Source organism: Oncorhynchus keta, chromosome 19 (assembly GCF_023373465.1).
Source record: "Oncorhynchus keta strain PuntledgeMale-10-30-2019 chromosome 19, Oket_V2, whole genome shotgun sequence".
NCBI lineage: Eukaryota > Metazoa > Chordata > Actinopteri > Salmoniformes > Salmonidae > Oncorhynchus > Oncorhynchus keta.
The window spans coordinates 74,521,468-74,544,086 of record NC_068439.1 but is presented as its reverse complement, the minus strand read 5'-3'; the positions used below and the strand labels follow the sequence as shown (position 1 = coordinate 74,544,086).

Below are 22,619 nucleotides of genomic sequence, written 5' to 3'. Positions count from 1 at the left end.
GGGTATCTGTAAATGCTAGCAGATACAAAGTTCAGATATGTAGCTGACATATTGTGGTGGGCATCTTCACTTTAGCCGGGGTCGTGTCTCCTGTCTAGTAGTGATGGGAGAAAGAAATATATATATCGATACGGTTACACGTCGGGATATTTGTTTTTACGATATTGCGATATAAATTTTGCGCTAGTCAACTGTACCTGTGCCAATACTCCGGTATTTTTCCTTCTATAGCGTGTTCTCCTTTATAAATGGTGAGCCAATTTCTTTTCGGCACTTTTATTTCCATGACTGATTGAAACTGGTTCTCATTCCTTTCTCTAGTCCCTCTGCAGCAGACGTATAGTGAGCAATATGTTTGGAACATCGAATCGCAATACATATAGAAGCGTAAAAATCACAATACATATCGTATCGGCACCCAAGTATGGTGATAATATCGTATCGTGAGGTCCCTGGCAATTCCCAGCCCTACTAGTTTTCGTAGAATAACTTTTCTGTATTTGTTATTGTATTGAAATGATTATTTTTAAAAGCATTTTTGTGTTTTAATATGTCATTATTTGTTTACTGCATTATGTTTGGTTGATTAGGAGGTAGCATTGATTGAACTGGGTTAAAGTTCATGTTATGAAAAATAAATACTTGAATCGGTACTCGCCGGTATTGGCCTCTCCTCAAGGGAAAGTACTTGGTACTTGGAATGATCAGCAAGAGTTGGTAACGGTGCACATCTATAGGAAATGTATATTACATAAGATATGTGTGCTTCTAATGGAGCTGGTTTTGAGCGTTGAGATTGGAAAGGCAATAGAGAGGAAGCATAATCAGTCTCTCTCTCCCATCTGTCTTTTTATCTCTCCCTTGTTACTAAAATCCATCATCCTGGTCTCGGCGTGACAGTATCAGCTGCCTCCTGGGACCACTCAGATGGGGGATGCTGGGCGGTGAGTCCCCCTGCGCCCCAGAGTCCAGTTTGGGTGTTGAGGTGTAGCACGGACCCATCCGACCCATCTGCAGGCCCGTCATGTCCCTATGGGCGGGGTTGCTGGGGATGAAGCTACGGCCTGCCATGCCCATGGGGGGGCTGACTCGGTCCAGGTGGGGGTTGCTGGTGCTGCTGGGGGACTGGGGGTCGGCACTGAAATACAGTGTGGTGCTGGACAGGGTGGTGTTAGGGCAGAAATAGGGCTCGGGGCTTTTCCCAAACAACAATTTGCCCTCGGGCGAGCTACGCTTGAAGGAGTCAGAAACCGGTGACTCCAGCGGGCTCTCCATGTCCTCCAGGCTGTCCTTGCTCTCCTCCTCGCCCTCGCTGGGCGTCTCGGCTGACGTGGGCTCGTCACTAGCGCTCTGGAACTCCTCCTTGCAGTCCGAGAGGGGCACCAAGCCCCCCTTCATTCCCTGTGATTCAGACACTGAGGTCCCGGAAACCCCGGAGACCCTGTCGCAGCTGCCGCCGCCTGCTGTGGTCGACCCGCCGCCGCCCGTACTCTTGGCCTCAGAGTTACAATAGGACTCATCCACTTCCAAAACGGCCGCCACACCGCCGGAACCATAGGCGCAGTTAATCTTCCCCAAGTCACCGGTTTTTAGTGCCAAGCGAATCAGGAGCCAGTGGTGGTGGCGGCAGGGACACGAGTTACCTAGCCTGGGACCGCAACTCCCAGGATGCTCCAGTAGGGAGCCGGCCACGCCTGAGAGGGAGAAGCTGCCGTGGTTATGCAGGGAGGAGGGGGCAGCCTGGGGGAGGCTCTTGACACCACCCCCACCCCCCAGGGAGTAGGAAGTCTCGCCCCGCTCCAGGCCCTCTAGACAGGTGGAGCCCATGTGGTGGTTGTGGGTGCCCAGGCGCTGGCCCTTGCCCTGGGTGATCTCGGTGGACTTGGGGTGGAGGAAGCAGTAGTACAGGACCAGAGAGGTGGTGCCTGGAGTAGGGAGAGAAAAGAGAGGGGGAGACTTAGAAACACGCAGTATAGTACAGGGTGTTTAAATTAATTGATGGGATTGAAAGTTCCCTATGGGAAACAGTAAAAGTTGGTTGTCTGAAGTTTGACATGGTGCTTTAAAAAGGTCCTATGCAGCCATTTTTATCTCAATATCAAATAATTTCTTGGTAACAAATGAGTACATTAATGTGATTTTGAGCATTTTAATTGAAAACAAATAAATAATTTTGCTAGGACTATCTGGGAGTGGTCTGACTTGGGAGGGGAAAACTGAAAACTGTTATTGGCAGAGCGGTTTGGAACTCTTTCTTATTGGTCTGTTAACTCATTTACTGTCTGGTGATGTCATAACAGCAGGCCAAAACGTCATCCCACCAAAACAAGTCTATTCAAACAACTCTTACACTAAAAGGGCAGTATTATTCCAACCTCATAGTTTGGAAATATATATGAAAAATCACATTTTTGAACCTCAGTGGTCAAAATAACATTTAATTTATACTCCGGCGGATTGTGTGTAGACAGTTGCTTCCGTTTTCCTTTTCGCAGAACTTTGACCCTGTCAGTGTCTGTTGTCATGGTTACCACACAGTAGTTAGGTTGCTATACAATTTGCGACAGATTTATGTGAACATTCTAAAATCTGCATTAAAAAAAGCCTAATAAACTGCATACATTCCTGAGTCGGTGGGAGGACCCCACACCATATCATTTAGTGAGACCGTACGTTTACGTCCAAACGATGGTTATAAAACAGTAACAATATTTACACATAAAGGCAATTGCGCCACCATTTCTCACATACAAAAAGATCCCACCTTGTCTAGCGTTTGTTTTTTTGTCCAGTTTAATTTTCTCTTTTATAAACCATACAAACCATAAACATACAAACATCAACTACATCACACCTGCCCAGACCCACTAGCAGACACTCCCATCTCCAGTGCCACCATCTTTCTGCCACATGGCCTGAAACGGCACCATTTTGTTTAGATTTTTCCATTGTGTTAATGATGGTGGATTGATTCATTTCCAAGATGAGTGATGAGAAGAGAATCGCCCAACCCATTGGGTATCTCACTACACCCCCATATGCCATGTGTTGAGATGGGTTCAAATTAAGTTGACATTGTAATTCTTCTGATAACCAACTTTCTAGCTCCGCCCACAACCTCTGGACTTCATAGCACTCCCAGAAAGCCTGGATTATTGAGTCATGATTAGTTTTATACTTAAGACATGACTCTGCAGTTGTACTGTAGAATGTGTGAATGTTGTCTCTTGTATAATACAGTCTATACATTAGCTTATATTTTGTGTTAACTATAATTTCATTAGTTATACCACAACTTTCCCTCCATCTTGTGCCAACCCCAAGTTCTTTTTAAGTCTTGGTTCCAATAGATTTTTTATTTCACAACTTTTTTTCTAAGAGATTGTCAGCTGGATATGCCTTCTGCAAAAATGTGTATACATTACCTATCATATGAATATGCTTTTCGGACTCAAATAAGATTCCCTCAAGGTTGCTCTGATGTCCAAAATATTTCAAATATAAATTTTGTGATGTGTAACTTAAGTTGCATATATTTGAAACAATCTACATTGTTCAGCCCAAAATTACTTTTTTGTTCTGGCATGGAAATAAATGTATTTCTTGTTACCAAGTCATTCATGGTTTCTATGCCTTTAGTTTTCCATGTGGATCAATTTGTTGGTGAATTCTGAAAAGCCATCTAAGGATTGTTCAGTAAGGTTGTGTTTTTAGGAAGTGATAGTGGTGCTCGTAGAATACATTATATATTCCATATTTTTTAAAATTTAACTAGGCAAGTCCAATAAGAACAAATTATTATTTACAATGATGGCCTACCATATTGTTACAGTGTTCCATGTTGTTACAGTGTTCCATGTTGTTACAGTGTTCCATGTTGTTACAGTGTTCCATGTTGTTACAGTGTTCCATGTTGTTACAGTGTTCTTAATTATGAAGTTACTAATGTTCTTAGCTTTTTCCCTTTGAAAATAAGACACATACAAAGATTGAGGATGAGCATGAGCTTGAGAAATGGAACTTTACTCCATTACTCAACAATATGAAAGCAGATCTAATTAAATGGAATAAATCTTCCCATAAATCTTACAGGCAGAATAAAGCTCTTTAGAATTGCATGGCTGCCAAAGATTTTGTATTTATTTTCGGTAATACCAATTATCCCACCAAAGACATTCTTTAAAAAAAGTATACTCTGTCATAACATACTTTATATGGGCAAATAAAATGTATAGAATAAATAACTTCCTAAGTCTCAGGGTGGTTTTAGCCTTCCAGACTTGGAATTGTATCAACTCGCTACCAATGCACTAAAGAAGGAACAACGGGTACATATCATATTTTGTTTTGTCAACATTTGGAAAGTTTACAGACAAATTAGCTGTTTCCATAAGGCCTGTCATGCCATGTTTTATCCAACATGTTTCTCTAACATCAGATGTGTACAGTGTGGTATCCCTCAGGGCAGTTGCATTGGGCTGTTAGAAATGATTTGCCATTTGTTTTACAAGAACCTAAAATGACTATGTATGCTGATGACTGCACAATGTACACATCAGCACCTACAGCCAGTGAGCTCACTGAGACTCTTAGAATGGAGCTACAGCCAGTGAGCTCACTGAGACTCTTAGAATGGAGCTACAGCCAGTGAGCTCACTGAGACTCTTAGAATGGAGCTACAGCCAGTGAGCTCACTGAGACTCTTAGAATGGAGCTACAGCCAGTGAGCTCACTGAGACTCTTAGAATGGAGCTACAGCCAGTGAGCTCACTGAGACTCTTAGAATGGAGCTACAGCCAGTGAGCTCACTGAGACTCTTAGAATGGAGCTACAGCCAGTGAGCTCACTGAGACTCTTAGAATGGAGCTATAGCCAGTGAGCTCACTGAGACTCTTAGAATGGAGCTACAGCCAGTGAGCTCACTGAGACTCTTAGAATGGAGCTACAGCCAGTGAGCTCACTGAGACTCTTAGAATGGAGCTACAGCCAGTGAGCTCACTGAGACTCTTAGAATGGAGCTACAGCCAGTGAGCTCACTGAGACTCTTAGAATGGAGCTACAGCCAGTGAGCTCACTGAGACTCTTAGAATGGAGCTACAGCCAGTGAGCTCACTGAGACTCTTAGAATGGAGCTACAGCCAGTGAGCTCACTGAGACTCTTAGAATGGAGTTACAGCCAGTGTCCGAACAGGTCATTAATAATAAACTGCTCTGAAAAATAATTGTATTTGGTTTAAAGCATTATCTTATGAACAATGAACAAGGTGAAGAAGCTGAACTCCTAGGAGTAACATTGGATAGTCAGTTATGTCATATTGACAAAGCTGTTGTGAAGATGGGGAGAGGTATGTCTGTTATAAAAATGTATTCTGCGTGTTTGACACAAAGATCAACTGTACTAGTCGTTTAGGCTCTGATATTGTCCCATCCTGATTACTGTCCGGAAACATGGTCAGGTGCAGCAGAGAAAAGCTGCATCTGGCTCACAACAAAGCAGCACACCTTGCCTTTAACTGCAAACATAGAACTAACATCATCAACATGCATGACAGTCATAGGTACACTTCAAACAGACATGCATACCCCACCAGACACGCCACTATTGGTTTCTTCACAGTACCTAAACTGAAACAGATGTACTGTAATACGTTGCTCAGCTTTGTATAGAGCCATGTCATCGTGTTTTTTTTGTTGTCTTTCCTATTTAATGTTGTTCTTGTCTTACTGTTCTGCACTGTCATTATGTGGACCCCATGAGGAGTAGCTGCTGCATGTGCAATAGCTAATGAGGATCCTAATAAACTAAACTTGCATAAAAAAGTTTGGATGGAAACCTGGTTTGTGCCAGTAACAAGACTGCTAGAAAGCTCACCATTACCTTGTAAATAATTATCCTATTGTGAGTTTATTTTCTTGCAATAATGACAATTTGTTTTTGCTAAATTTAAGACATTTTCAGCTATGCTCTATTTGAACTGGTTAGCCAGCTAGCTAACAAGCTAAAAACATACCAAAACATCCTTTAGGAACTTGCTTTTAGTTGCTAGATAGTTTTTTTTAGCTGCCTGGCATGACATATACAAACAATTATTTTGAAACGAATGAGTTTATTGGTGTTAAAATCAGGTAGTTATGCTATTTGGATCACCAAGCTGCTGATGTCATATAGAGGCTCTAATTTTTGTGTTTATACTTTTCATAAACGACAAGTTGGTGTCGGACAACAATAGCACGTTTATGATGTCACTGCGACAGCTGTCTACAGCATGTCAATAGAACTGCAAACCAGCCTTTAGATAGACAATATGTCCCATACAACCATGAACATTACTAAATCTGTGATATTTGAGGTTTCTCTGGTAGTAGAAATTTGCCCTTAAATTAAATCTACATTTGAATATAAGAAGTTTCCTTTTAACACGTAATAGGTTTAACTTTAGCTTTGTAAATGCTCTTTTTAACATCCGCTGTTCTGTGCACACACCACAGGCATAACCTGGGGGTTAAAACTCAATTCTACTTTTGAATAGGGAGACTACAAAGATTGACTCACCAAGCAGGAAGCTGCACAGCACGATAGTAGGGAGGGTTATGCTATCCCATGATTTCTCACTGAGGAAGTCTGACGCTGCCACTAATAGTGTGGCATTCTCCAGTAGCATGGCCTATAGGAGAAGAGGTCAAACGAGAGGTCAGGATAGTGACCCCCCCCACCAAAAAAATAAATAAATAAATTATATATATATATATATATATATATATATAAATAAATATATATATATATATATATACACATATATACACAACTCATCTCAAAGACACAGGAGTGAAGGCATAATACAAGAAATAACGAGCACCAGGAGATTCAAACAGAAGTCAATCAGAACATTCCTAAGCTGCACACTTAATTCAAATTAAACCAATCTTTGTCCTTGTAGGGAAATCCTCATTCTCCTTGTCATCATACTTTCCACGTAGAAGCAGGAAATTGAAACTGAACTAAATCTGAACTAACTAATATCTTTGTCCCCAAAGGGTAATTCAGTTGCTGCGTAGAAATTTACCCTCTAGAGTTTCTTCTCTCTCTCTCGTACGTACCAGGTAGAAGCCAGCCATGCGAAAGCGCGAGGGGCCTTCTTTGACATTGAGGAAGAGGAAGATGTGGACTAATCCCAGCACAGCGTTGAACAGCCGCCAGCGCCACGGGCCAGTGCAGATATCGGGTTGCTGGGCGACCAGCCAGAAAGACGCTGTGAGCCAGTGGAAGCCTGGAGGTCAATGTAAAAATACATTATTCCAGAGTGAATTAGACAGTGGAGCACCTCTGTGGTGGGAATACAAAGTGTGTGTGTGAGACAGAGACAGCATGTGTGCATGTGTGACGGTGAGAGGGGCAGGGTTGGGTGTGTGCATGTGTGACGGTGAGAGGGGCAGGGTTGGGTGTGTGCATGTGTGACGGCGAGAGGGGCAGGGTTGTGTGTGTGCATGTGTGACGGTGAGAGGGGCAGGGTTGGGTGTGTGCATGTGTGACGGTGAGAGGGGCAGGGTTGGGTGTGTGCATGTGTGACGGTGAGAGGGGCAGGGTTGGGTGTGTGCATGTGTGACGGCGAGAGGGGCAGGGTTGTGTGTGTGTATGCACGTGTGCTCAGCAGGACCAGAGGGAACAGAGATAGAGAGGTAAGAGGTATTGTGCATCGTCATGCAGGGGGACACTGGTTGCCAAGAAACTAGCTTTGAAGGGCGATATGTGTTGTGAAGATGCCTTTTGTTGATTTGTTTATTTATAATCAAACCTGGGGCTTTGAGCATTTGGTATAATGCACGTAGAGGTCAAATCAGTTTATTCTAAATGACCATTTTGATTGGTTCTGCTGTCGGATGATTGTGAAGCATCTCAACTTTGATGCACTATTGACTACAATCGAGTCATGAGTAAATACTGATGCTCGAGGAGTTAACAATAAATCTCTCTCTCTCTCTCTGTCTACCTTTATACGATCATGCCGACCAGAACCAAACTGTGCTGGCCTGGCTCAGATCTTCTCTGTTCACATTGTCCTTTTCAGCAGGGTTTCCAGCAACTATGTAGATGCTTAACCAGGCCTGCTCAGTACAGCTTGGTTTTGCTTGGCTTGATTTTGCTCAGTCGTGTGAAAAGCCCTCTAGTTTCTCCAGTTGTTGCATTTGCTCCCCTCCTTCCCTCCCTCACCTGCCACTCCGCAGGTCCACCAGTGGAAGTAGCGGGCGAAAGACATGAGGCTTGCCACCCGGGCACCCAGCATGCCCGCCCTCCACAGCAGCTGGCACAGCAGGGCGGCCGGCGGCATGGCCAGGTGCCCCGGGCGGATCAGGCAGCACGCCCGGCTGAACAGCACCAGTGCCCACGACAGCGACAGCAGGCACAGGCCGGCGCATGCCGCCACTGTGGAGGCAGATGAATGGGGAGAGGGTGAGGATGAGAGGGAAGTATTGGGGGGGTGAGAAATGATCAGATCTTTTTTACAGACCAGGTTTTTCCATTACAAAAATTACCAATTACAAGTTTGTTTCTTTGGGATTTTCTTTCCTTCCTATTTTAAGTGGCTCTATCCGGCTACCACTTCGCTTCTCAAAAAGGTTCCCATCCTGATTATAGACTTATAGTACCAGATGAGCTGGCATGATCTGATGGACGGCACCGTTTGATCTGATGGACGGCACCGTTTGACCGGATGGACGGCACCGTTTGACCGGATGGACGGCACCGTTTGACCGGATGGACGGCACCGTTTGACCTGATGGACGGCACCGTTTGACCTGATGGACGGTACCGTTTGACCTGATGAACGGCACCATTTGACCTGTTTGATCTGATGGACGGCACCGTTTGATCTGATGGACGGCACCGTTTGACCTGATGGACGGCACCGTTTGACCTGATGGACGGTACCGTTTGACCTGATGGACGGTACCGTTTGACCTGATGGACGGCACCGTTTGACCTGATGGACGGCACCGTTTGACCTGATGGACGGTACCGTTTGACCTGATGGACGGTACCGTTTGACCTGATGGACGGCACCGTTTGACCTGATGGACGGTACCGTTTGACCTGATGGACGGCACCGTTTGACCTGATGGACGGCACCGTTTGACCTGATGGACGGCACCGTTTGACCTGATGGACGGCACCGTTTGACCTGATGGACGGTACCGTTTGACCTGATGGACGGCACCGTTTGACCTGATGGACGGTACCGTTTGACCTGATGGACGGCACCGTTTGATCTGATGGACGGCACCGTTTGATCTGATGGACGGTACCGTTTGATCTGATGAACGGTACCGTTTGACCTGATGGACGGTACCGTTTGACCTGATGGACGGTACCGTTTGACCTGATGGACGGCACCGTTTGACCTGATGGACGGCACCGTTTGACCTGATGGACGGCACCGTTTGACCTGATGGACGGCACCGTTTGACCTGATGGACGGCACCGTTTGACCTGATGGACGGCACCGTTTGACCTGATGGACGGCACCGTTTGACCTGATGGACGGCACCGTTTGACCTGATGGACGGCACCGTTTGACCTGATGGACGGCACCGTTTGACCTGATGGACGGCACCGTTTGACCTGATGGACGGCACCGTTTGACCTGATGGACGGCACCGTTTGACCTGATGGACGGCACCGTTTGACCTGATGGACGGCACCGTTTGACCTGATGGACGGCACCGTTTGACCTGATGGACGGCACATCCTTTCAATGAATATTCCAGAATGTTAGGGAATCCTCAGTTCTTTAGGATATGACTATTACGTACAGGGCCTTCTGAAAGTATTCAAACCCCTCGACTTATTCCACATTTTGTTACGTTACAGCCTTATTCAAAAATTGATTAAATAAAAGTAATTCCTCAGCAATCTACACACAATATCCCATAATGACAAAGTGAAACAGGTCTTTAGAAATATTTGTACATTTATTAAAAATACCTTATTTACATTAAGTTTACAGCCCCTTTGCTATGAGACTCAAAATTGAGCTCAGGTGCATCCTGTTTCCATTGATCCTCCTTGAGAGGTTTCTACAACTTGGAGTCCATCTGTTGTAAATTCAATTGATTGGACATGATTTGGAAAAGCACACACCTGTCTATTAAAAGGTCCCAAATTGACAGTGCACATCAGAGCAAAAACCAAGCCATGACGTCGAGGTTCAGATCTGGGGAAGGACACCAAAATATGTCTGCAGCATTAAAAGTCCCCAAGAACACAGTGACTTCCATCATTCTTAAATGGAAGATATTTGGAACCATCAGGACTCTTCCTAGAGCTGGCTGCCCGGCCAAACTGAACCATCGGGGGAGAAGGGCCTTAGTCAGGGCGGTGGCCAAGAACCTGATGGTCACTGACATAGCTCTACAGTTCCTTCCAGAAGGACAACCATCCAGAAGGAGAACCTTTCAGAAGGACAACCATCTCTGCAGCACTCCAATTAGGCATTTATGGTAGAGTGGGAAGACGGAAGTCACTCCTTAGTAAAAGGCATATGACACCCTGCATGCACCATGAAAAACAAGATTCTCTGTTTTGATTAACCTTTGACCTGAATGCCAAGCGTCACATCTGGAGGGAACCTGACACCATTCTTTCTCCGAGTTGTAAAAGCAAGCAGAGCAGAAACTGGCTACTCTTTAGTTGGCAAGGTAACAGCTGTTTAACTTATCATAAAAAATCTAACTAGTGTTTATTCACAGTGCTGAGCTAGTAGTAGTGTAACTCAGAGTTTCCCAAAGTTGGTCCTTAAAGCTATAGTCTGGAATAAGGGTAATTTCAATTATTGAGGCGACAGAAACGCACACCTATTCAGGTGAGGTGCTGGCTAGAGGAGTGGAACACTTTAAAAAATAAAGGAGAGCTGCACACTCTAGGAGCTCAGACAAGCTGTCCTCATCAGGGTATACCGGGTGAACCATTGATTCTATTCTTGGATAATATCATGTATAATATGTACACCAGGGTAATTATTTTTGTAAAACAAATGGGAGGAAGACCTGGTAGAAGCTATTGGGAATGATGAATGGATACAGATATGCTTGAATGCCCAGTCATTTTCATATCATCTCAGACATCAATTACTGCAGTTTAAGACCATCCATAGAACTTACTACACTACACAGGAAACCATGAAGTTTATTAGGCTACGGGCTAAGATGAAAGGTTATGATGTGGGTGGTGAAAGCGCACAGTGATGAGCTTGATGGTCCTTTCCAATTAATATTGAAGGTCTTATTCTGATGTATTCAGTACATGAAAATTTTAACGAAAAAGTACATTTTGTGTGCTCTACGTCATCACGCACTGCAATAAGTCTGTTTGGTGAAAACATACCACTGGTGGGAAAATGATTCTAGAATATTCACATGAAAATCTGTCACCAATTGGATCGAAACCTAGCTAGTGAGGCTAAAGAAAGTGTGCCATATCAAATGACCTAATTGTTACTTTGGAAAAAAATCAAGACTTCAATATTGTTGTAATGCTTTTTGTATAACAAATATACATTTTTGAAAAATTCTGAATTTTCCATTCATCGTAATTAAATCACAGCAAATCCTGCGATTAACTTGATTAAATGTTGTTTTCGTTGGACCGCCCTATGTCATACATATGCAGGGAAAAGGTGAGAGGGAAGTGTCATGAATTCAGAATATAAGATACAATTGTACATCTTCACAATTGGTTGGGTGTTAGACAGATTTTTTTTTTTTTTATTTCCAATCCAACCATAGGATCAGCTTGTCCACTGTCTGTGCAATCTTATTCTGTCGCCAGGTTTCCAGCCAATCTTTTTATGCGAGTAAAGTACATGTCGAAAAAATAATTACATTACAGGCCTGAGAGTAAACTTTCAAAATGTCGACAAAACAAAATACGCTAGACAAGATGGGATCTTTGTGTCTGTAAAATGAATTATGAGAGAAATATCTGTAGAAAGGCTTTTATGCGCAAATATTGATATAACCATCATATTGAAGTAAACTTAAGAGTTACGCGATGACATGTGTGGCCCTCCCACTGCGACTCAGTCTCCTGTATCTATGCTGCAATATTCTATGTGCCGCGGGGCTAGGGCCAGTCTGCTATATCTGGAGTAATTCTCCTGTCTTATATGGTGTCCTGTGTGATCTTAGATATACTGCCTCGAATTATCCCATCTCTCTCCCCTCCCGGAGGACCTGAGCTCTAGGACCATGCCTCAGGACTACCTGGCCTAAGGACTACCTGGCCTGACGACTCCTGGCTGTCCCCGTCCCCAGTCCACCTGGTTGTGCTGCTGACCCAATTTCTGCTGTTCTGCCTGCAGCTATGGAACCCTGACCTGGTCACATACTGTCTAAACCTCGAATTGCTCGGCTATGAAAAGCCAACTAACATTAAGTGCCGAGGTACTGACCTGTTGCACCCTCTACAAACACTGTGATTATTATTTGACCCTGCTGGTCTTCTATGAACATCTGAAGAACAATCTGGACTTAATGGCCATGTACTCTCATAATCTCTACCCGGCACAACCAGAAGAGGACTGGCCACCCCTCAGAGCCTAGGTTTCTTCATAGGTTCCTGCCTTTCTAGGTTAGTTTTTCCTAGCCACCGTGCTTCTACATTCGTATTACTTGCTCTGGGGTTTCTAGGCTCAGTTTCTGTAAAAGCACTTTCTGACAACTGCTGTTGTAAAAAAGGGCTCTGTAAATACATTTGATTGATTTATTGATTGATTAGGCTACAGATGAAATAAGTTATGATGAACTTCACAGGGGGGGTGAAAGTGCAAGGTCATCATCACCAGCTTAATGCTCCTTTCCAAATAAATATAGAGGGTCTGATTGTGGGACATGATCATCAATGCTTGGCTGCCAGTTTGACAAATAAAAAGTGTTATTTTAGTCCATAATAATCTAATCATGTAGGCAATACATGTGCTCTAGCCAACAGAGTGCAGATGCTAGAGCACGTCTGTCATAACCAGAGTGGACACACTTGGTACACAACATGTTTTTGTGAGAAAACCATTAGTAGAGTTGAAAATGCGATGGAAACCCATTTCACTTGTTTTTTTCTATACATGAAAATGTAACCGCAAAAGGTAGTTTTATGTGCACTACGTCATCACGCACAGCCTTTTACATGCAACAAGTCAACTTCATGAAAACACATATCTAGTGGGTAAATAACTTCTTGTTTTTATGTGGATATTCGCATGAAAATCTGTCGCCAATTGGGTGGAAAACTAACTAATGTGATCTAAAAGGCTAAACGGATCCTAATCAGCACCTCTATTCTGATATGCTTAAAACACACCAGATGGGAGGCCAGGAGCCTTATGTATCAAGCATCTCAGTGCAGGAGTGGTGATCTAGGTTAAGTTTAAACTTGGTCCTGGATCAGCACACTTCATGAATTCGGGCCCACTAAGAGATGGTAAAAATGGTATTATTACATATATTGAACAAACATGTAAAAACACAACATGTAAAGTGTTGGTCCCATGTTTTATGAGCTGAAATAAAAGATCCCATAAACTTTCCATACGTACAAAAATCGTATTTAAAAAGATATGTTTGTTTACATCCCTGTTAGTGAGCATTTCTCTTTTGACAAGATAATCCATCCACCTGATGAAGGTATGGCATATCAAGAAGCTAATTAAAAACATGACCATTACACAGGTGCACCTTGTGCTGGGGACAATCAATAAAAGGCCACTCTAAAATGTTCAGTTGTGTCACACAACACAATGCCACAGATATCTAAATTTGAGGGAGTGTGCAATAGGCATGCTGACTGCAGGAATGTCCACCAGAGCTGTTGCCAGAGAAGTTAATGTTAATTTCTCTACCATAAGCCACCTCCCATCACGTTTGAGAGACCACGTGTAGCCACGCCAGCCCAGGACCTCCACATCCGGCTTCTTCACATGCTGGATTATCTGACCAGCCATCCGGACAGCTGATGAAACTGTGGGTTTGCACAAAAGAAGAATTTCTGCACAAACTGTCAGAAACCGTCTCAGGGAAGCTCATCTGCATGCTCGTTGTCCTCACAAGGGTCTTCCTCGAATCGCATCTCTACATGTCTGGCAGACATATCAGTGTGGATGACGGATCACCACCTCAAGCTGAACCTCGGCAAGACGGAGCTGCTCTTCCTCCCGGGGAAGGACTGCCCGTTCCATGATCTCGCCATCACGGTTGACAAATCCATTGTGTCCTCCTCCCAGAGCGCTAAGAACCTTGGCGTGATCCTGGACAACACCCTGTCGTTCTCAACTAACATCAAGGCGGTGGCCCGTTCCTGTAGGTTCATGCTCTACAACATCCGCAGAGTACGACCCTGCCTCACACAGGAAGCGGCGCAGGTCCTAATCCAGGCACTTGTCATCTCCCGTCTGGATTACTGCAACTCGCTGTTGGCTGGGCTCCCTGCCTGTGCCATTAAACCCCTAAAACTCATCCAGAACGCCGCAGCCCGTCTGGTGTTCAACCTTCCCAAGTTCTCTCACGTCACCCCGCTCCTCCGCTCTCTCCACTGGCTTCCAGTTGAAGCTCGCATCCGCTACAAGACCATGGTGCTTGCCTACGGAGCTGTGAGGGGAACGGCACCTCAGTACCTCCAGGCTCTGATCAGGCCCTACACCCAAACAAGGGCACTGCGTTCATCCACCTCTGGCCTGCTCGCCTCCCTACCACTGAGGAAGTACAGTTCCCGCTCAGCCCAGTCAAAACTGTTCGCTGCTCTGGCCCCCAATGGTGGAACAAACTGCCTCACGACGCCAGGACAGCGGAGTCAATCACCACCTTCCGGAGACACCTGAAACCCCACCTCTTTAAGGAATACCTAGGATAGGATAAAGTAATCCTTCTCACCCCCCTTAAAATATTTAGATGCACTATTGTAAAGTGGCTGTTCCACTGGATGTCATAAGGTGAATGCACCAATTTGTAAGTTTCTCTGGATAAGAGCGTCTGCTAAATGACTTAAATGTAATGTAAATGTCTTGACCGGATTGCAAGTTTGGCGTCCTAACTGACTTCAGTGGGCAAATGGTCACCTTGAGAAGTTCTTCACAGATGAATCCCGGTTTCAACTGTACAGGGCAGATGGCAGACGTGTGGGCGAGCGGTTTGCTGATGTTAACGTTGTGAACAGAGTGCCCCATGGTGGTGGGGTTGTTATGGGCAGGCATAAACTACGGATAACAAACACAATTGCATTTTATTGATGGCAATGTGAATGCACAGAGATGGACGAGATCCTGAGGCCCATTGTCGTGCCATTCATCTGCCGCCATCACCTCATGTTTCAGCATGATAATGCACAGCCCCATGTCGCAAGGATCTGTAAACAATTCCTTGAAGCTGAAAATGTCCCAGTTCTTCCATGGTCTGCATACTTCACCAGATATGTCACCCATTGAGCATGTTTTGGATGCTTTGGATCGACAGCGTGTTCCAGTTCCCAACAATATCCAGCAACTTCGTAGAGCCATTGGGACAACATTCCACAGGCCACAATCAACAACCTGATCAACTCTATGTGAAGGAGATGTTTCACGCTGCATGAGGCAAATGCTGGTCGCACCAGATACTGACTGGTTTTCTGACCCAAGCCCCTATCCTTTTTTTAAAGGTATCTGTGACCAACAGATGCATATCTGTATTCCCAGTCATGTGAAATCCATAGATTAGGGCCTAATGAATTTATTTCAACTGGCTGATTTCCTTATATGAACTGTAAATCAGTAAAATCTTTGCTTTTATATTTGTGTTCAGTGTAATAACATTTGATTTATGTTATACGTTTGTTTCTTTGTAATTAATTGGGTACAGTGGCGTCTTACCCGGGGAGTCTAGTTCCACGTCAGTGACGGCCAGGACGTAGGTCTGCAGCAGGGTCTGCGGTAGGGTGAGGACCAGGGCCTCCAACAGGCGGAGAGCGGACACATCAGCCTGCTGCATCACAGCCGCCCCCAGCTCCCCCGCAGTGCCCTGCATGTCCCATACAGACACCATGCAGTCCCACAACCTGCCAGAAGGTGGAGACAAAGACCAACAGCTGTGAGACAGAACTGGTGAGATAACCCACTGCTCTCAAGTGCTGGTCCTATGTATGGCGGTGGATGATGCGATGTACTGTGTGTTGGTGGGATTATGTAAGGAATTCTGCAATTTGGATATAATGTTGAATTTTCTGTGTATCTAATCCAGATTAGATACACAGAGGATTTTAAGATTCCAGGTTTAATGATGGAAACCTTGCGGTAACCTCTAATACACATCACTTCCGGTATAGTACTAGAGGACAAATAGAATAAGAGATCTTATTCATCCAACTAAGACAATCAATGGCAGGTTTCTAAATTAAGTTTACTCTGAATTACTCTGAGCTGAAAGCAACTTCAAATTCTAATTCTGAACCACATTGCCTTGTTGTCAGGGTGATGTTCATTAAGGCACAGTGGAAAAAAAACATTTAAAAAGATTTTGTCACAGAAAACAAAAACTTCTAATTGGACAAGTTCAGATAGTACCTCCACATCTCTGTTTTTGTGCCTATTGAACACGCCCAGGTGAGGCCATTGTTCAGGTGGGCTCACCGTTGGAAGATGCCCAGTTGCAACACGTGTGTGAGGGTCAGGAACCAATAGTGGTCTTCCCCATCGTCATGGTACCACCTGAGACTCAACACCTGGACCAGTATCCCTGGCAACAAGAGGGCGAGGGTCAACCCCGCCCACTGCGTTTCCTCATTCCATAGATAGAATCCTATGCAGTAGATCACTATAGAACACATACACACACACACACACACACCGGGAAGAAATAGATACATTTGTAACACTATAATAGTGTATCATTGCATTGAAGTACTAAGGTCTATTTACCTACCTACATACAAAATATTTTAGCTTACATTCTGATCACAACAATGTTTTCTTTTGGTTACATTCTGTACAGTCTGTCTATGGTGGGAGTGAATGGTGACACATTCCATTGGACAAAAAGTAATCTACATGAATCAGTTCGTGAGAGAGAGTGTGGATGGGTGGATGAATGGTATATTTAAACAATCCCCTGACTCCTGGTTTCATAAAATCGGATATGTAAAAGCCATATCAAATTCATTGATGCTCATTAATGAATGAATTGCCATTTTAAAGTGTATGCCTCTTAACCACAAACTTGGCTGGAGGAGAGAAGTGCTCGTTGGCTAGATATTGATTATGTCTGTCACATCCCTCTGGACTGGCTGTCTCCTGGTGGGGACCTAGAGAGCCTCAGGCACAGCAGTATTTTTATCCGGTTGAAAGTCATCCGTGCCAAGGCCAAAGTCACTTTGCGCGCAGTCAGTCACCTTTGCTGGAGCTCTTGTCATTGATCTGCTTACTCAGGGCTTCTCACATGCTGCAAACAAGAATGCACAGCACCTGTTTCCAGAAGAACGACCCGGAGGGGACCTCACCTGCTCGTGTGCCCTTCGACCGACATACAAAATCAAACATCACCAAAAGCATTTATCTTATTATTGGTATGATTTGCAGCATGCAAGTTGAGTGGATGTAGCCAGCAATAGAAACAAGATAGGACTGTTAGTGACAGTAGCTAAATTGGGTTCGCGAAACCTCTGTCAAAAGCTGTCACAGATGACCATGGATTGGCATCACCCCAATTCAGTGCATGTAGCTATCGTACATTCTGGAAGGCACACTCTGTAGAAAGGCTAGCCCAACCTACAACCCTACATGTCACCATCAATACATAAAAGGAAACCACAGTCTTCATAAAGAGATTCTTAAACACTTTTAGCAATCTTTGTAATTACAAATCAATCTATATTTCTCACATGCTTCGTAAACAATAAGTGTAGTTGCTAACTTATGGGCCCTTCCCATCAATGCAGACAGAAAAAAATGTAAACAAAAGAAACATAATAAAACAATAAATAAATACACGAGTAACGATAACTTGGCTATATACAAGGGGTACCAGTAAAGAGTCAATGTGCAAGGGTTGAGGTAATTGAGGTGGTTATGTACAGTCCAGTCAAGGTTTTTTCTTTATTTGTACTATTTTCTACATTGCATCAAATCTATGAAATAACACATATGGAATCGTGTATTAATCAAAAAAGTGATAAACAAATCAAATATATTTGAGATTCTTCAAAGTAGCCATCCTTTGCCTTGATGACAGCTTTGCACACTCTTGGCATTCTCTCAACCAGCTTCACCAGGAATGCTTTTCAAATAGTCTTGAAGGAGTTCCCACATATGCTGAGCACTTGTTGGCTGCTTTTCCTTCACTCTACGGTCCAATTCATCCCAAACCATCTCAATTGGGTTGAGGTCAGGTGATTGTGGAGGCCAGGTCATCTGATGCAGCACTCCGGTAAAAAATATATATATATATATATATAGTCCCGTGCAAACCAGATGGGATGGTGTATCGCTGCAGAATGCTTTGATAGCCATGCTGGTTAAGTGTGCCTTGAATTCGAAATAAATCACTGACAGTGTCACCAGCAAAGTACCCCCACAACATCACACCTCCTCCTCCATGCTTCACAGTGGGAACCACACATGCAGAGACCTTCCGTTCACTTGTTTCACGTAGACACGGAGGTTGGAACGAAAAATCTCAAATTTGGACTCATCAGACCAAAATGACAGATTTCCACCAATCTAATGTCCATTACTCGTGTTTCTTGGCCCAAGCAAGTCTCTTCTTCTTATTGGTCCTTTAGTAGTGTTTCTTTGCAGAAGTTTGAACATGAAGGCCTGATTCACACAGTCTCCTCTGAACAGTTGATGTTGACATGTGTCTGTTAGTTGAACTCTGAAGCATTTATTTAGGCTGCGATCCGAGGTGCAGTTATCACTAATGAACTTATCCTCTGCAGCAGAGGTAACTCTGGGTCTTCCTTTCCTGTGGCGGTCCTAATGAGAGCCAGTTTCATCATAGCACTTGATGGGTTTTGTGACTGCACTTTTTCCCGCATTGAGTGACCTTCATGTCTTAAAGTAATGATGGACTGTCATTTCACTTTGCTAATTTGAGCTGGTCTTGCCATAATATGGACCAAATAGGACCATCTTCTGTATACCAACCCTACTTTGTCACAACACAACTGATTGGCTCAAATGCATTAAGAAGGAAAGAAATTCCACAAATTAACTTTTAACATGGCACACCTGTTAATTGAAATGCATTCCAGGTGACTACCTCGTGAAGCTTGTTGAGAGAACGACAATTGTGCAAAGCTGTAATCAAGGCAAACGGTGGCTACTTTGAAGAATCTCAAATATATTTTTATTTGTTTATCACTTTTCTGACTACCACATGATTCCATATGTGTTATTTCATAGCGTCGATGTCTTCACTATTATTCTACAACGTAGAAAATGGTAAAAATAAAGAAAAACCCTGGAATGAGTAGGTGTGTCCAAACTTTAGACTGGTACTGTACGTACAGGTAATGATAAAGTGACTATGCAACAGGATAGATAACAGTAGCAGCAGCCTATAGAATAAGTCAAAAGAATTAGTACAAAAAGGGTCAACACAGACACTGTAGTTAAATAGTCCTCTGACTCCGCCTGGTATAGAGGTCCTGGATGGCAGGGAGCTTGGCCACAGTGATGTACTGGGTCGTGCGCACTACCGTCTCTAGCGCCTTGCGATTGGATACCAAGCAGTTGCCATACCAAGTGGTGATGCAGCCAGTCAAGATGCTCTCAATGGTGTAGCTGTACAACTTTTTGAGGATTTGAAGACCCATGCCAAATGTTTTCATCCTCCGACTGTGTCGGCGTGTGTGGACCATGAGTATTCCTCAGCTTCCTTGAAGCTCTAGACCCGCTCCACTACAGATCCGTCGATGTGGACGGGGGCGTGCTCAGCCCTCTGTTTCCTGTAGTCCACGACACCACAATGCCATGACACTGACCTCCTCCCTATAGGCTGTCTCATTGTCATCGATCATCAGGCCGATCATCAGGCCAACCACCATTATGTTGTTAATGATGGTGTTGGAGTCATGCGCGGCCATGCAGTCGTAGGTGAACATGGAGTACAGGAGGGGACTAAGCACACACCCCTGAGGGGCCCCCGTGTTGAGTGTCAGCATGGCAGATGTGTTGTTGCCTACCCTCACCACCTGGGGGCGGCCTTTCAGGAAGTCCAGGATCCATTTGTAGAGGGAGGTGTTCAGTCTCAGGGTCCTGAGCTTAGTGATGAGCTTAGAGGGAACTTTGGTGTTGAATGATGAGCTGTAGTCAATTAACAGCATTCTCACATAGGTGTTGTTTAGGTGGGAAAGGGCAGTGTGGCGTAGTAGGATTCGATCTTAGTCCTGCATTGAAGTTTTGACTGTTTGATGGCTCGGGATTTCTTGTAAGCGTCCGGTTTAGTGTCCCGCTCCTTGCAAGTGGCAATTCGATCCTTTAGCTCAGTGTGGATGTTGCCTGTAATCCACGGCTTCTGGTTGGGATATGTACATACAGTCACTGTGGGGAAAACGTTGTCGATGCACTTAGTAATGAAGTCGGTGACTGATGTGGTAAACTCTTCAACGCCATCAGAGGAACCACAGAACATATTCCAGTCTGTGCTAGCGAAACAGTCCTGTAGCTTAGCATCCGCTTCATCAGACCACAACTGTATTGAGCACATCACTGGTACTTCCTGTTGAGTTTTTGCTTGTAAGCAGAAATCAGGAGGATAGAGTTATGGTCCGATTTATCAAATGGAAGGCGAGAGCATTGAATGTGTTTCTGTGTGTGGTGTAAAGGCGATCTAGAGTTGTTTTGCATCTAGTTGCACAGTTTCCCTGCATTAAAATCACCAGCCACTAGGAATGCCACCTCTGGATGTGCATTTTCGTTTTTTCTTACGGCCTTATATGGCTGGTTGAGTACGGTCTTAGTGCCAGCATTGGTTTGTGCAGGTAAATATACAGTTAGGAAAAATTAAAACTCTTGGTAATTAGTATGCTCTACACTACAGGACATTGGCGCTCATAATGGTGGACATCACCAACCTGTAAAAACGGAAGTTCTGCTCCTCCAAACTAATCTCGTACATTGCCAGCGGTGAGTTTCTGAAATTCAGTGCATGCAGAATACTCATGAGATGTCCAGAGACACCGGAGTACATTTGCAAAGTAGAGTCACTTGACACGTATGCGACTTAATGCCCTAAGTGGTGCAAACCACACATTTTATGATACGTTTATATAATTTTCTCTACCCCAGAAATATGTTATTTGAAGGTCCCCTGAGGCTGTCCTAATCACTGCTTAATTTTCATGCAAGGAACTGGGTCCCGGTATCTAACGGTTTAAAGACCACAATGAATCAATGCAAGGCAAGGTTACCGGGTCACGCCACATTCACATTATGTACTTCTACTTAACTAGCTAGTGTGGCTACTTGGATAACTAGTGATGCTGAACTGTACTGGAATAAACGCACGATAGACTATAGTTAAATACGCATTCAGTGAAGCCCACAATGGTACATTTTGTCGACAAACCAAGAGCTCTACCAATTCATATAACTCAGTGAAGGTCACTAAAGCGGTCCGAGGTTTGTTTGAACGTGCTGTGAATGTTAATTTGCAGAATATAACAAAAGTTAAAGTGGCTTGTATTAGGTGTCCACTTACGCGAGGTTCTTTCGGCCAGTATCACCAGCCCCGACACACCGAAAAGGATAGCTTGGCACCATGCTATCCAACACCCGCTCCGAGCCGCGGAGGGCATCACACGGTCAACGGGCCCAGCGTTTATCATGATACGGAGACGTGGGCGCCGCGAGAACCAACCGGGGACATTATTATTGTCATCCTTCTCCCTCCGTGGATCCGTTACATCCTCGTTTTGCTGGCTGGCTCCTGTCAAAAGATATCTGACGTCGCCGTGCGGTTTTTAAAGAGACAGTACAGTAAGTACTGTACGAACTCCCGATGGTCACATTGACCGTGATACATCACCTGACACTTTTTCGCCACCTCTTCTTCGATCATAAAGTGGCTATACTGGTTTATAATCCTCAGTATCACAAAAATGTACACTACCATTCAAAAGTTTGGGGTCACTTATTAATGTCCTTGTTTTTGAAAGAAAAGCTACAAAAATTGTCCGTTAAAATAACATCAAATTGATCAGAAATACAGTGTAGACATTGTTACGGTTGTAAATGACTATCGTAGCTGGAAACAGCTGATATTTAATGGAATATCTACATAGGCATACAGAGGCCCATTATCAGCAATCATCACTCCTGTGTTCCAATGGCACGTTGTGTTAGCTAATACAAGTTTATCACTTTAAAAGGCTCATTGATCATTAGAAAACCCCTTTTCAATTATGTTAGCACAGCTGAAAACTGTTGTTCTGATTAAAGAAGCAATAAAAAAAGGCCCTTCTTTTGACTAGTTGAGTATTTGGAGCATGGTGTCTTGGGTACTATTTAATGAAGCTGCCAGTTGTGTGTGTGTGTGTGTGTGTGTGTGTGTGTGTGTGTGTGTGTGTGTGTGTGTGTGTGTGTGTGTGTGTGTGTGTGTGTGTG

The 22,619-nt window shown here is 44.1% G+C and overlaps 1 protein-coding gene and 2 long non-coding RNA genes across 11 annotated transcripts in view; 1 reads left to right on the top strand and 2 right to left on the bottom strand.

Annotated features, from left to right (window-relative positions):
• Nucleotides 1–316: 316 nt before the first annotated feature.
• Nucleotides 317–22,334, bottom strand: xkr5a (XK related 5a). Of its 3 annotated transcripts, XM_035760647.2 has the most exons (8): nucleotides 21,715–22,334; nucleotides 21,089–21,148; nucleotides 16,647–16,830; nucleotides 15,891–16,075; nucleotides 8,210–8,422; nucleotides 7,099–7,268; nucleotides 6,554–6,665; nucleotides 317–1,925 (listed from the first exon to the last, which is right to left on the bottom strand). In XM_035760647.2, the coding sequence occupies exons 1-8, from the start codon at nucleotides 21,839–21,841 to the stop codon at nucleotides 868–870; spliced, it is 2,109 nt and encodes a 702-aa protein (XP_035616540.1). In that variant the 5' UTR covers nucleotides 21,842–22,334; the 3' UTR covers nucleotides 317–867. The 3 variants fall into 3 exon arrangements, with proteins under 3 accessions (XP_035616540.1, XP_035616541.1, XP_035616542.1); XM_035760648.2 differs by lacking the exon at nucleotides 21,089–21,148 and having other exon boundaries at nucleotides 21,715–22,332; XM_035760649.2 differs by lacking the exons at nucleotides 21,089–21,148; nucleotides 21,715–22,334 and having other exon boundaries at nucleotides 16,647–16,843.
• The window catches only part of LOC127909476 (uncharacterized), a 43,663-nt gene continuing 29,358 nt past the window's right edge, over nucleotides 8,315–22,619 (top strand). The window contains exons 1-2 of the long non-coding RNA XR_008071404.1: nucleotides 8,315–8,449; nucleotides 15,880–16,121. This is a non-coding gene — a long non-coding RNA (uncharacterized LOC127909476). The remainder of the gene's footprint in view (nucleotides 8,450–15,879; nucleotides 16,122–22,619) is intronic.
• Nucleotides 8,478–11,203, bottom strand: LOC127909474 (uncharacterized). Of its 7 annotated transcripts, none has more exons than XR_008071396.1 (4): nucleotides 9,378–11,203; nucleotides 9,048–9,179; nucleotides 8,960–9,003; nucleotides 8,478–8,796 (listed from the first exon to the last, which is right to left on the bottom strand). It is a non-coding gene; the product is annotated as an uncharacterized LOC127909474 (long non-coding RNA). The 7 variants fall into 7 exon arrangements; XR_008071402.1 differs by having other exon boundaries at nucleotides 8,478–8,664; XR_008071398.1 differs by lacking the exon at nucleotides 8,960–9,003 and adding an exon at nucleotides 8,894–8,915.